This window comes from Heterodontus francisci, chromosome 4 (genome assembly GCF_036365525.1).
Source record: "Heterodontus francisci isolate sHetFra1 chromosome 4, sHetFra1.hap1, whole genome shotgun sequence".
Lineage (NCBI taxonomy): Eukaryota > Metazoa > Chordata > Chondrichthyes > Heterodontiformes > Heterodontidae > Heterodontus > Heterodontus francisci.
Window position 1 is genome coordinate 110,987,718 of NC_090374.1, and position 12,521 is coordinate 111,000,238.

At 44.0% G+C, this 12,521-nt stretch overlaps 1 protein-coding gene across 1 annotated transcript in view; it reads left to right on the forward strand.

Annotated features, from left to right (window-relative positions):
* vps13a (vacuolar protein sorting 13 homolog A) overlaps positions 1 to 12,521 on the forward strand; it is a 609,759-nt gene that overhangs the window by 290,678 nt on the left and 306,560 nt on the right. Inside the window, exons 28-30 of the mRNA XM_068029994.1 lie at positions 1,170 to 1,229; positions 2,965 to 3,130; positions 6,784 to 6,900. Of these exons, the coding sequence (XP_067886095.1) occupies positions 1,170 to 1,229; positions 2,965 to 3,130; positions 6,784 to 6,900 (343 nt within the window). The remainder of the gene's footprint in view (positions 1 to 1,169; positions 1,230 to 2,964; positions 3,131 to 6,783; positions 6,901 to 12,521) is intronic.

Genomic DNA, 12,521 nt, shown 5'->3' on the forward strand with positions numbered 1-12,521 from the left:
TATCTGTTTTAACCTTGGCTAATTGCTTTCCACAGATGATATTTACAAATAAATAAGATGGGTGAGAATAGATAATCGGACCTGTCCCATCCTGTGCAGCATTGATCTTTCTTCTAATCATTGTCTTCTGGTGGAGGCAAAAAAATCTTGACCAATTCAAATATTTCAGGAAATTCATCTTCGATTCACTTCACCAATTAAGTTCCAGGAGATGGCCCATAACTCCTCAACCACCGCAAACCACTAATTTGCCCTCTATAACTTAGTTTAAATGTAGGAAATAGGACCAGGAATAAGCCATTTGGCCACTCAAGCCTGCTCTGCCATTCAACTAGATCATGGGTGATCTTCTACCTCAATGCCATTTTCCCGCACTATCCTCACATCCCTTGATATATTTAATATCTAAATCTATCGATCTCTGTCTTGGACATACTCAATGACTGAGTCTCCACAGCCCTCTGGGGTAGTGAATTTCACGGATTCAGCACCCTCTGAGTGAAGAAATTCCTCCTCATCTCAGTCCTAAATGGCCTACCTCTTATTCTGAGACTGTACCCTGGTTCTAGACCTCCCAGCCAGGGGAAACATCCTTCCTGCATCAACCCTGTCGAGTCCTGTAAGAATTTTGTATGCTTCAATTAAGTTTCCTCTTAAGGGATTGTAGCAACTTCCTACCCACCACATGTTTTAGTAGTCCAGCTCTGCAAAAGGAAATACCTACTACAGCTTAACTTAATCCTTTGTGTATCGATTTTATATGCATACACTTAAGTCCCGCTGACCCTATCCATCTCAAGTAACCTATATCATTGAACTTAATACAATCTTTTCATCATTTAAAAAACTATAGCCGTATTAAATGATGTTTCCACAGTCCTAGCAGCTTCAGAATCATTTTTCACAGTTTACTTCAATCATTTGTCTATAGTTATGCTTACAATCAAATATTTATTTTGCCCCTTTATTGAAGAAAGTAACGTGACATTAAATGTGACAGTTTAATCTCTAGTTTCTTTTGAGGTTTAAGAACTTATTGCTGGCTTCTTTCATTGTCTGCAATGTTTGAGATGCACTCATTTATCATAAATTTTGTGAATGATTAGCAGTTCAGTTAGTACATGTAGCATAAAATGAGAGAGAAAAATCGGTAAACATTTATTTTCCAGGCTAATCGAAATGGACCAGAGTTCAAAACCAGCTACAACAATACAGAGCAACTTATCAAGGTAAAAATTCCACAGGGCTACTTAATAGAGATTTTCCTCATCACAGCTACCTTGAACAGCCAGAATGTTTTTATAGTGCACTGTTACTTTGACCTACCAGTTCACGAAGACACAGACTGGAGAATAGCACTTTATCAGTCGCATCAGACAATAGAGATGATCTGCCTTTTCGTTTGTCACCAAGGCATCAGTGGAAATTATTCTTGCATTTTCTACCACCTTCCTGGTTGGTTGGTATTTGGTTGCGATATCTAGTTTGTTTTGAATATTGACTAATTCTGTATTCTGAAGTATGCTTGGCTGTTGAGTCTTGCAGGGCTGTAATGCTTATACTACATGATTTAGTTTTGTGACCGTTAAGGAAAGGAATTAACATACTTAGCTCATGCTACACTCTGCTTTTGCTGAGGTGCAAATAGGATCTGGAAATGCCTATTTTCATTCCAGCTTCAAAAATGCAGCATTTTGAGAGGAAGGGATTTTAAAGAGGCAGAAGAGCCCTGAATACAGCAGGAGCTCTCATGGGGACAAATTGAAAGGAGCGGAGGCCTCCACTCAACCTTGCCCTGCATTTGCAAATATTATGGCCATTGCTGCTACCACCCCAGACCTACTGTCACCTTAGAATCATAGATTCATACAATGCGTAAGGAGGCTATTCAACCTATTGTGTTTGTGCCAGCGCTTTGCAAGAGCTATCCTTTCTGTGCTCATTCCTCATCCTCATCAATGTGTGCTTGAAATTCCTCGTTTGCACTGGTTTGGCAGATTTTTGGTAGATTGTGCTGAAAAAAAAAACAATCAACGCAACCTAGTGGAAACTACAGACCCAAAAATCTGCCTCCAGTTGGTGCACCTTGCAAAGGATTTTGCTGTGGTTCTCAGCATTAAACTTGATGAGGATAAAAATTACATACCAGTAAATGATAAAGTTTAAAAAAACACTGATGTAGAAATTTCATAGAATAATAGACAAGAGTTAAGAATTTCAATTCCCAATGAATCAGGAAAAATCCCAAAATACTATTGAATAAAGATAGAATATGATTTATTGAGTCATTGTAAACCAGTGACTCAGATTTTAATCTCTACATGGTGTAAAATTGTCTCACATAATTAAACCATTCCCTGGTGTACTGACATAGGCAGTTTCCATCTTAAAAGTGGACAGAGCAATTTGTCATTTAAATTTGTTGTAAATATAGAAATAAGGATAGAATACATGGCTTCAAAATATGAACTAAATTACATCTGCTTAAATCCAACTATCCCTTGCTGTCAAAACCTGCTATACCTGACTTTGACTTTTGTTGTTGACTCCCAATTTACAATCCTACAAGAGACCAACTGGGTTGTTTAAAATAGGATATGGAAAAGATAATGGGCATACTTTTTTGGCCCCATCAAGGCTGGGAGCAGAGGTGAGCGAGCACTAAAAATAGCGCTGCTGGCCTGCACGTCAGTTCCCTGGCTCCATCCTGCTCCCAGGCTATTTTCTTTGAGGCAGGATGTGGGGGTGGGGGGAGGTGGCAGGGCTACCCACCTGCATGGGGCAGATAACCAATTAAAGTAAAAACAAAGTACTGGGAATACACAGCAGGTCAGACACCATCTGTGGAGAGAGAAGCAGAGTTAACGTTTCAGGTCTGTGATTTTTCATGTTCTGTTCATTGGTTTTTGCGAATTGTTTGATATTCTCAATTGCTCAAGTAGTGATTCTTAAATTTTAATTCAGGTCAACTTTTCTTCACTGGATGTTTATTTACACACTGAAGCTTTGCTGAGTTCCATTCAATTCCTGAAGAACCTTATACCACATGCAGAAACCAAAGTCAGTTCAGATGAACAACTCCCAGCTATTGGGGGGAAGAAAGAAGAGATCGTCGCAAAGAAAAAAACATGTAAGATACTTCCAGTTTCCACTTTTCACTTTACTTCTTGCATAAAATACCTTCATTTATTAATTCAGTTTTCTTGCTGTCTCTTGAAGGTGATGATTCAAACATAATTTTCCCATATTTTCTCATGAACTTCTATTAGGGTTAGGTTTCAAGAATATCAATAGTGCACATTTGTCATGTGTAAATTAAGATGTTGGATGATACTAGATTGTTCAGTCCTGGTGAACAGCACTGCCACGCCCAATGCTTTGCTTATCTTTCATTAGCATGTTGTCAGCTGGAGGAATTGGGTAACAGTCAGGTGTCAAAATTCAAATTATTTTTTTCTATTCTTGAATGATTTTTATACCTCAGCACCACCCTAAATGCTGCATTGACACAGCCAGAGGAGAACATTCTTATTTGTGCATACCAAAAGATCTCCCATGATGGACCAGACGTTTTAGGAACATAGGAACACAAGAACAGGAGTAGGCCATTCAACCTCTCGAGCCTGCTCCGCCATTCAACTAGATCATGGTTGATCACCTACCTCAACGCCACTTTCGCAAACTATCCCCATATCCGTTGATGACATTAGTATCCAGTTATCTATCGATTTATATCTTGAACATGCTCAATGATTGAGCTTCCACAGCCCTCTCGGGTAGAGAATTCCAAAGATTTACCACCCTCTGAGTGAAGACATTCCTCCTCATCTCAGTGTTAAATGGCCTAACCCTTATTCTGAGATTATATCCTCTGGTTCTAAATTCCCAGCCAGGGGAAACATCCTATCTACATCCACCCTGTCATGCCTTGTAAGAATTTGTAAGTTTCAATGAGATCACCTCTCATTCTTTGAAACTCTCGATACTGGCCTAGTTCCCTCAATCTGTCCTCATAAGACAATCTAGCCTCCCAGGGATTAGTCTCGTGAATCTCCTTTGCACTCCTTCTATAGCAAATATATCCTGCATTGTATGAGGAGACCATAACTGTACACAATACTCCAGGTGCGGTCTCACCAAGGCTGTGTACAATTGCAGCAAGACATCTTTATTCTGGTGCTCAAAACCCCTTGTGATGAAGGCCAACATAGTATTTGCCTTCTTAATTGCTTCCTGCAGCTGCATGCGAGCTTTTAGTGACTCATGAACAAGGACACCCAGGTCCCTTTGGACAGCAACACTAACCAACCTCTCACCATTTCAGAAATACCCTCTTTTGGTATTTTATAACATTAGGGGCATTAATGCAATGTCGAGCATTGGCAGTATGATGATATACAACAAGCACCAGTTGGAAACCTATACTTTTTTAGCAATACTAGAGAATAACAGTGTTGTTAATTTGTAATTGCAGGCAGTCCTGAGCTCTAGCACCACCCTGGAGTGGGGATCCTGGGGCTTGACTGTAGTGGAGTGGGGATCCTAGGGCTCTGAGTGAGGTTACTGGTGGTCAGCCGCACATTTCAAGCATTCTATTTCTTGAGTGTTTTAGAAGAGGGGTGACAGAGATATTATCCTAAAAAAAAAAAGTAATTCTCACTACAATAGTGACACCTTGCTACAGAGTTGCTTAAACTGTAGAATGCCGCAATCAATTTCTTCCCAGCAGATGCAACCTCTAAGCTCAAGCCATTCGACCGAGCCACCCTAGAATAATCTGCAATTGGTTTCTGCTGCTGTTATTTTCTACGTAATATGCTGTAAATGCACCAAAATGCATCACAGTCCTTAAACAAGTACACAATAAAACCAAAAAGAAAATAAGACTTGCATTTATATAGCCATTCACAATACTGGATGTCTCGAGAGTTTTACTGCAAATGAAGTACTTTTGAATTGTCCTTGAGAAGGTGGTGGTGAGCTGTCTTTTTGAAATGCTGCAGTCCGTGTGGTTTAGGTACACCCACAGCGCTGTTAGGGAGGAGTTGCAGGATTTTGACTAAGCAACAGTGAAGGAACAGCGATATAGTTCCAAGTCAGGATGGTATGTGACTTGGAAGGGAACTTGCAGGGATGGTGTTCACATGCATCTGTTGCTCTTGCCCTTCTATGTGGTAGGCAGAGGTTGTGTGTTAGAAAGATGCTGTTGAAGAAGCCTTGGCAAGTTGCTGCAGTGTATCTTGTGTAGCATCTTGTCGATGTTACACACTGCTGCTACTGTGTGCCAGTGATGGGGGAAGTAAATATTTGAAGGTGGTTGGGTGGGATAGCGATCAAGCAGGCTGCTTTGTTTTAGATGATGTTGAGCTTCTTGGGTGTTGTTGGAGCTGCACTCATCCAGGCATGTGTGGAGTATTCCATCACACTCCTAACTTGTGGTGGATAGGCTTTGGGGAGTCTGGAGGTGAGTTCTTGCTGCAGAATTCTCAGCCTCTGATCATCTCTTGTAGCTACAGTATTTACATGGCTGGTCCTGTTGAGTTTCTGGTTAATGGTAACCCCCAGAAGGTTGATGGGAAATTCAACAATGGTAATGCCATTGAACATCAAGGGGAAAATGGTTAAATTCTCTCGTTATTGATGGTCATTGCCCAGCACTTGTTTGGTGCGAATGTTACTTATCCCTTATTAGTCCAAGCCTCAATGTTGTCCAAATCTTGCTGCATGTGGGCATGGACTGCTTTAGTAACTGAGGAGTTGTGAATAGTACTGAATACTGTGCAATCTGACTTTATGCTGGAAGGAAGGTCATTGATGAAGCAGCTGAATGGGCTGAGGACACTACCCTGAGGAACTCCTGCAGCAGTGTTCTGGAGCTGAGATGATTGGCCTCCAACCACCACCATCTTCCTTTGTGCTCTCTCTCTCTCTCTCTCTCTCTGTCTCTCTCTCTCTCTGTCTCTCTGTCTCTCTGTCTCTCTGTCTCTCTGTCTCTCTGTCTCTCTGTCTCTCTGTCTCTCTGTCTCTCTCTCGCTCTGTCTCTCTGTCTCTCTGTCTCTCTGTCTCTCTCTGTCTCTCTCTGTCTCTCTCTGTCTCTCTCTGTCTCTCTCTGTCTCTCTCTGTCTCTCTCTGTCTCTCTCTGTCTCTCTCTGTCTCTCTCTGTCTCTCTCTGTCTCTCTCCGTCTCTCTCCGTCTCTCTCCGGCTCTCTCCGGCTCTCTCCGTCTCTCTCCGTCTCTCTCCGTCTCTCTCCGTCTCTCTCCGGCTCTCTCCGGCTCTCTCCCGCTCTCTCTCGCTCTCTCTCGCTCTCTCTCGCTCTCTCTCGCTCTCTCTCGCTCTCTCTCGCTCTCTCTCGCTCTCTCTCGCTCTCTCTCTCTTTTTATCTTGCCCATCTTTCACTCTCTACCTTCACAATCTCTCTCCCTCGATCTCTGTCATCCCTATTCTGTCTCTGTGTCTTCCCTAGTTCCCTCTCTCCACACCCTCCCCCTGCTCTCCTGAACGCCCCCCCCCTCCCTCCGCTCTCCTGAAACCCCACGCTCTCTTGACCTACACTTGCTCGCCTGCCCCCCTGCTTTCTTGCAACCCTCGGTTCTGTTGCCCCACAACCCTGCCCCCAGCCCCTCTGCTCTCCTGCACCCCTCTCCCTGCTCTCTACCACCACCCCCCCCCCCACCCCCACAATCCCCTCGTTTTACAGCCCATCCCCCCCCCCACTTTTCCTTTACTTTGGCTGGTTTATATTTAGCTTTGACTATGCACGTGTCCTTCTAATTCCTTTTTAGCTTCTAAAAAATCGAAATTTGAAGATGTGATCAAGATTCATGTGTTTGCAGAGTTGGCACTTTTGAAAATTTTCATCTGTGATCGAAACAAAAGAATCTCAGAAATAAGTGTTGAAGGTAAGTAAGAATGTTTTATGATAAATACAGACTTTTTTCTAAATTACATACGAATTAAGGTTGGCTTTTCTCCAACACTGAATGTTAAGATGAAAGCTCTTACATATATTTTATGTTAATTTTATTTATCATGTGTACTTATTTAGAAATCTGTATCTTAAGATTCTGCTGCAGATTTTGGAAATTAATATCCAGCAGCAAAATAAAAATCCCCGAGGTCTGTGTGTGATTATTTTTTTAAAGCTGTAAGGGAAACTGTGATGGCAGTACTGGGAAACAGGTTAACAAATGGGAAAGATTCAAAGAACAGCAAAGGGTGACAAACACATAGTATGATCTCCAAAAAACAAGTATGAGAAGAAACTTCCAAGGAATATCAAAATCAATACAACTTTTTTTACAATTATATTAGAAAAAAGAGGATGGTCAGGAACCATGTGGGCCCTTTGAAAACTAATAATGATATTGTCAATAAAAGTAAGGAATTGCAGATAAAATTGAATAATTTCTTCGTGTCAGTATTTACTTTGGAGGAAGAGGTCAGCATGTCGGAAATCCCAAAAACTAATCGGGGATGAAACTCACCAAAATTCGTGTAAGCAAAATAACAGTCATGAAGCAAGTAATGGCACCAAAGAGTGATAAATCCCCAGAACCAGATGGCTTCCATGCCAGGGTATTTTAAAGAAAGTAAGTTTATTTTTTTATTTTTTATTCATTCATGGGATGTGGGTGTCACTGGCTAGGTCAGCATTTGTTGCCCATCCCTAATTGTCCTTGAGAAGGTGGTGGTGAGCTGCTTTCTTGAGCTGCTGCAGTCCATGTGAGGTAGGTACACCCACAGTGCTGTTAGGAAGGGAGTTCCAGGATTTTGACCCAGCGACAGTGAAGGAATGGCGATATAGTTCCAAGTCAGGATGGTGTGTGACTTGGAGGGGAACTTGCAGGTGGTGGTGTTCCCATGCATTTGCTGCCATTGTTTTAGTTTAGTTTAGAGATACAGCACTGAAACAGGCCCTTCGGCCCACAGAGTCTGTGCCGACCATCAACCACCCATTTATACTAATCCTACACTAATCCCATATCCCCACCTGTCCCTATATTTCCCTATCACCTTCCTATACTAGGGGCAATTTATAATGGCCAATTAACCTATCAACCTGCAAGTCTTTGGCATGTGGGAGGAAACCGGAGCACCCGGAGGAAACCCACGCAGACACAGGGAGAACTTGCAAACTCCACACAGGCAGTACCCAGAATTGAACCCGGGTCGCTGGAGCTGTGAGGCTGCGGTGCTAACCACTGCGCCACTGTGCCGCCCCCCAGTTGGTAGAGGTCGCGGGTTTGGAAGGTGCTGTCAAAGGAGCCTTAGTGCATTTCTGCAGTGCATCTTGTAGATGGTACACACTACTGCCACTGTGCGTTGGTAGTGGAGCGAGTGAATGTGAATGGGGTGCCAATCAAGCGGGCTGCTTTGTCTTGGATGGTGGCGAGCTTCTTGAGTGCTGTTGGAGCTTCACCCATCCAGGCAAGTGGAGAGTATTCCATCATCCTCCTGACTTGTGCCTTGTAGATGGCGGACAGGCTTTGGGGAGTCAGGAAATGAGTCACTCGCCGTAGGATTCCTAGCCTCTGACCTGCTCTTATATAGCTACTCCAGTTCAGTTTCTGGTCAATGGTAACCCCCTAGGATGTTGATAGTGGGGGATTCAGTGATGGTAATGCCATTGAATGTCAAGGGGAGATGGTTAGATTATCTCTTGTTGGAGATGGTAATTGCCTGGCATTTGTGTGGCGCAAATGTTACTTGCCACTTATCAGCCCAAGCCTGGATATTGTCCAGGTCTTGCTGCATTTCTACACGTAACTGCTTCAGTAGCTGAGGAGTCGCGAATGATGCTGAACATTGTGCAATCATCAGCGAACATCTCCACTTCTGACCTTATGATTAAAGGAAGGTCATTGATGAAGCAGCTGAAGATGGTTGGGCCTAGGACACTACCCTGAGGAACTCCCGCAGTGATGTCCTGGAGCTCAGATGATTGACCTCCAACAACCACAACTATCTTACTTTGTGTTAGGTATGGCTCCAACCAGTGGAGAGTTTTCCCCCTGGTTCCCATTGACTCCAGTTTTGCTCGGTCTCCTTGATGCCATAGTCGGTCAAATGCTGCCTTGATGTCAAGGGCAGTCACTCTCACCTCATCTCTTGAGTTCAGCTCTTTTGTCCATGTTTGAACCAAGGCTGCAATGAGGTCAGAAGCTGAGTGGCCCTGGCAGAACCCAAACTGAGCGTCACTGAGCAGGTTATTGCGAAGCAAGTGCTGCTTGATGGCACTGTTGATGACACCTTCCATGACTTTACTGATCGAGAGTAGACTGATGGAGCGGTAATTGACCGGGTTGGACTTGTCCTGCTTTTTGTGTACAGGATATACCTGGGCAATTTTCCACATTGCTGGGTAGATGCCAGTATTGTACTGGAACAGCTTGGCTAGGGGCACGGCAGGTTCTGGAGCACAGGTCTTCAGTACTATTGCTGGGATATTGTCAGGGCCCATAGCCTTTGCAGTATCCAGTGCCTTCAGTCGTTTCTTGATATCACACGGAGTGAATCAAATTGGCTGAAGTCTGGCATCTGTGATGCTTGGGACTTCAGGAGGAGGCCGAGATCTATCATTAACTCGGCACTTCTGGCTGCAGATTGTTGCAAATGCTTCAGCCTTATCTTTTGCACTGATGTGCTGGGCTCCCCCATCATTGAGGATGGGGATATTTGTGGAGCCACCTCCTCCAGTTAGTTGTTTAATTGTCCAACACCATTCACGGCTGGATGTGGCAGGACTGCAGAGTTTAGATCTGATCTGTTGGTTATGGGATCGCTTAGCTCTGTCTATTGCATGCTGCTTACGCAGTTTGGCATGCAAGTAGTCCTCTGTTGTAACTTCACCAGGTTGACACTTCATTTTGAGGTATGCCTGGTGCTGCTCCTGGCATGCCCTCCTACACTCTTCATTGAACCAGGGTTGGTCTCCTGGCTTGATGGTAATGGTAGAGTGGGGGATATGCCGGGTTATAGATTGTGGTTGAATACAATTCTGCTGCTGATGGCCCACAGCACCTCATGGATGCCCAGTTTTGCATTGCTAGATCTGTTCGGAATCTATCCCATTTAGCACGGTGATAGTCATAGAGTCACACAGCACTGAAACAGGCCCTTCGGCCCACTGAGTTTGTGCTGACCATCAACCACCCATTTATACTAATCCTACATTAATCCCATATTCCCTGCCACATCCCCTCCTGCATTCATCCCATATTCCCTACCGTTCTCCTACCTGCACTGTGGGCAATTTATAATGGCCAATTTACCTATCAACCTGCAAGTCTTTGGTGGTGGGAGGAAACCGGAGCACCCGGCGGAAACCCACGCGGTCACAGGGAGGACTTGCAAACTCCACATAGGCAGTACCCAGAACTGAAACCGGGTCGCTGGAGCTGTGAGGCTGCGGCGCTAACCACTGTGCCACACAACACGATGGATGGTATCCTCAATGTGAAGGCAGGACTCCGTCTCCACAAGGACTGTGCGGTAATCACTCCTACCAATACTGTCATGGACAGATGCATCTGCGGCAGGCAGATTGGTGAGGACGAGGTTAAGTATGTTTTTCCCTCTTGTTCGTTCCCTCACCACCTACTGCAGACCCAGTCTAGCAGCTATGTCCTTTAGGACTCGGCCAGCTCGGTCAGTAGTGGTGCTACTGTGCCACTCTTGGTGATGGACATTGAAGTCCCCCACCCAGAGTACATTCTGTGCCCTTGCCACCCTAAGTGCTTCCTCCAAGTGCTGTTCAACATGGAGGAGTAGTGACTCCTCAGCTGAGGGAGGGCGGTAGGTAGTAATCAGCAGGAGGTTTCTTCGCCCATGTTTGGCCTGATGCCATGAGACTTCATGGGGTCCAGAATCGATGTTGAGGACTCCCAGGGCAACTGCCTTCCGACTGTATACCACTGTGCCGCCACCTCTGCTGGGTCTGTCCTGCCGGTGGGACAGGACATACCCCGGGATAGTGTTGGCAGCGTCTGGGACATTGTCTGTCAGATATGATTCCGTGAGTATGACTATGTCAGGCTGTTGCTTGACTAGTCTGTGGGACTGCTCTCCCAACTTTGGCTCAAGCCCCAAGATGTTAGTAAGGAGGACTTTGCAGGGTTGACAGGGCTGTGTTTGCCGTTGTTGTTTCCGGTGCCTAGGTTGATGCCGGGTGGTCTGTCCAGTTTCATTCCTTTTTATTGACTACATTGCAGTTATATACAACTGAGTGGCTTGCTACGCCATTTCAGAGGGCATGTAAAAGTCAACCACATAGCTGTGGGTCAGGGGTCACATGTAGGCCAGACCAAGTAAGGACAGCAGATTTCCTTCCCTAAAGGACATTAGTGAACCAGATGGGTTTTTACAACAATCGACAATGGTTTCATGGCCATCATTAAGCTAGCTTTTTTTAATTCCAGATTTTTATTAATTGAATTCAAATTCTACCTTCTGCTGTGGTGGGATTCGAACCCATGTCCCCAGAGCAATACCCTGGGTCTCTGGGTTACTAGTCCAGTGACAATACTACTACGTCACCGCCTCCCTTGAAAGTTGCAGATGCCCTAACTATAATCTTCTAAAGCTCTCTTGATTCAGGAACCGTTCCTATCGTGTGGAAAATTTTGTGTGTTTAAGAAAAGTAAGCTGGGAAAATCGGGGACGTATAGACCAGTTAGCCTAACATCTGTTGTTGGAAAATTACTCAAGTTTCTAATTAAGAATAGGGTGACTGAACGCCTGATCAGAGAGAGCCAACATGGATTTGTAAAGAATAGGTCATGCCTGATGAACCTGATTTGAAAATTGTTTGAATAAGTGACTAAAATAGGAGACAGGAATGTCTATGAATGTTATCTATATGAACTTTCTGAATAATAAATGCCATCATAAGAAGACAGATGCAAAGTCCTCATTCGATATCTCAATCATCCACAGGAAGATTTCCTTTATTGTGTCCCTAATTTCCCCCACCATTCTTATAACTTTTTATTTTTACTTTTTATATGTTTTGGGGAGAATTGGGAAGGTACCCTTGGGTTTGGGAGGTGAGGGTGTGCCTGGATCTCATTGAAACATTGAAAGTTGGGTTTCAAGCTCTCAGAACACAAGCAGCAAAGTCTGGAAAGTGCTGGTGGGTGCTGGGGTAGGCTAGCTTCTGGTGGGAGTTAAGAAATACAAGAATAGTGAATTAGAAAGGAAAGTTGAGGTCTTGAAGCTTTGGGAGTGATGTGTTAAGGTCAAAGAGCAGAGAAAGGATGATGCTGGAATTGGGAATAATGCAAAGATCAGGGGATTAGGAGTTACAATTCTCCCAAATTTTCTGGTCAGTTTACTTCATTCCACTATTTGTTTAGCGCAATTGGTACCTTGGCTTTAGTTCCCTGTTATTCTGAAGAACTTGCTGGATTTGTGTATTTATTATCCATTAAACTCGCCACAAAGTTAACTCTAGTAATCATGATGTGATAATTGTTCATGAATGACCAATCAACCTCTCAGGCCCAGAAAAGAAGCAAATGAA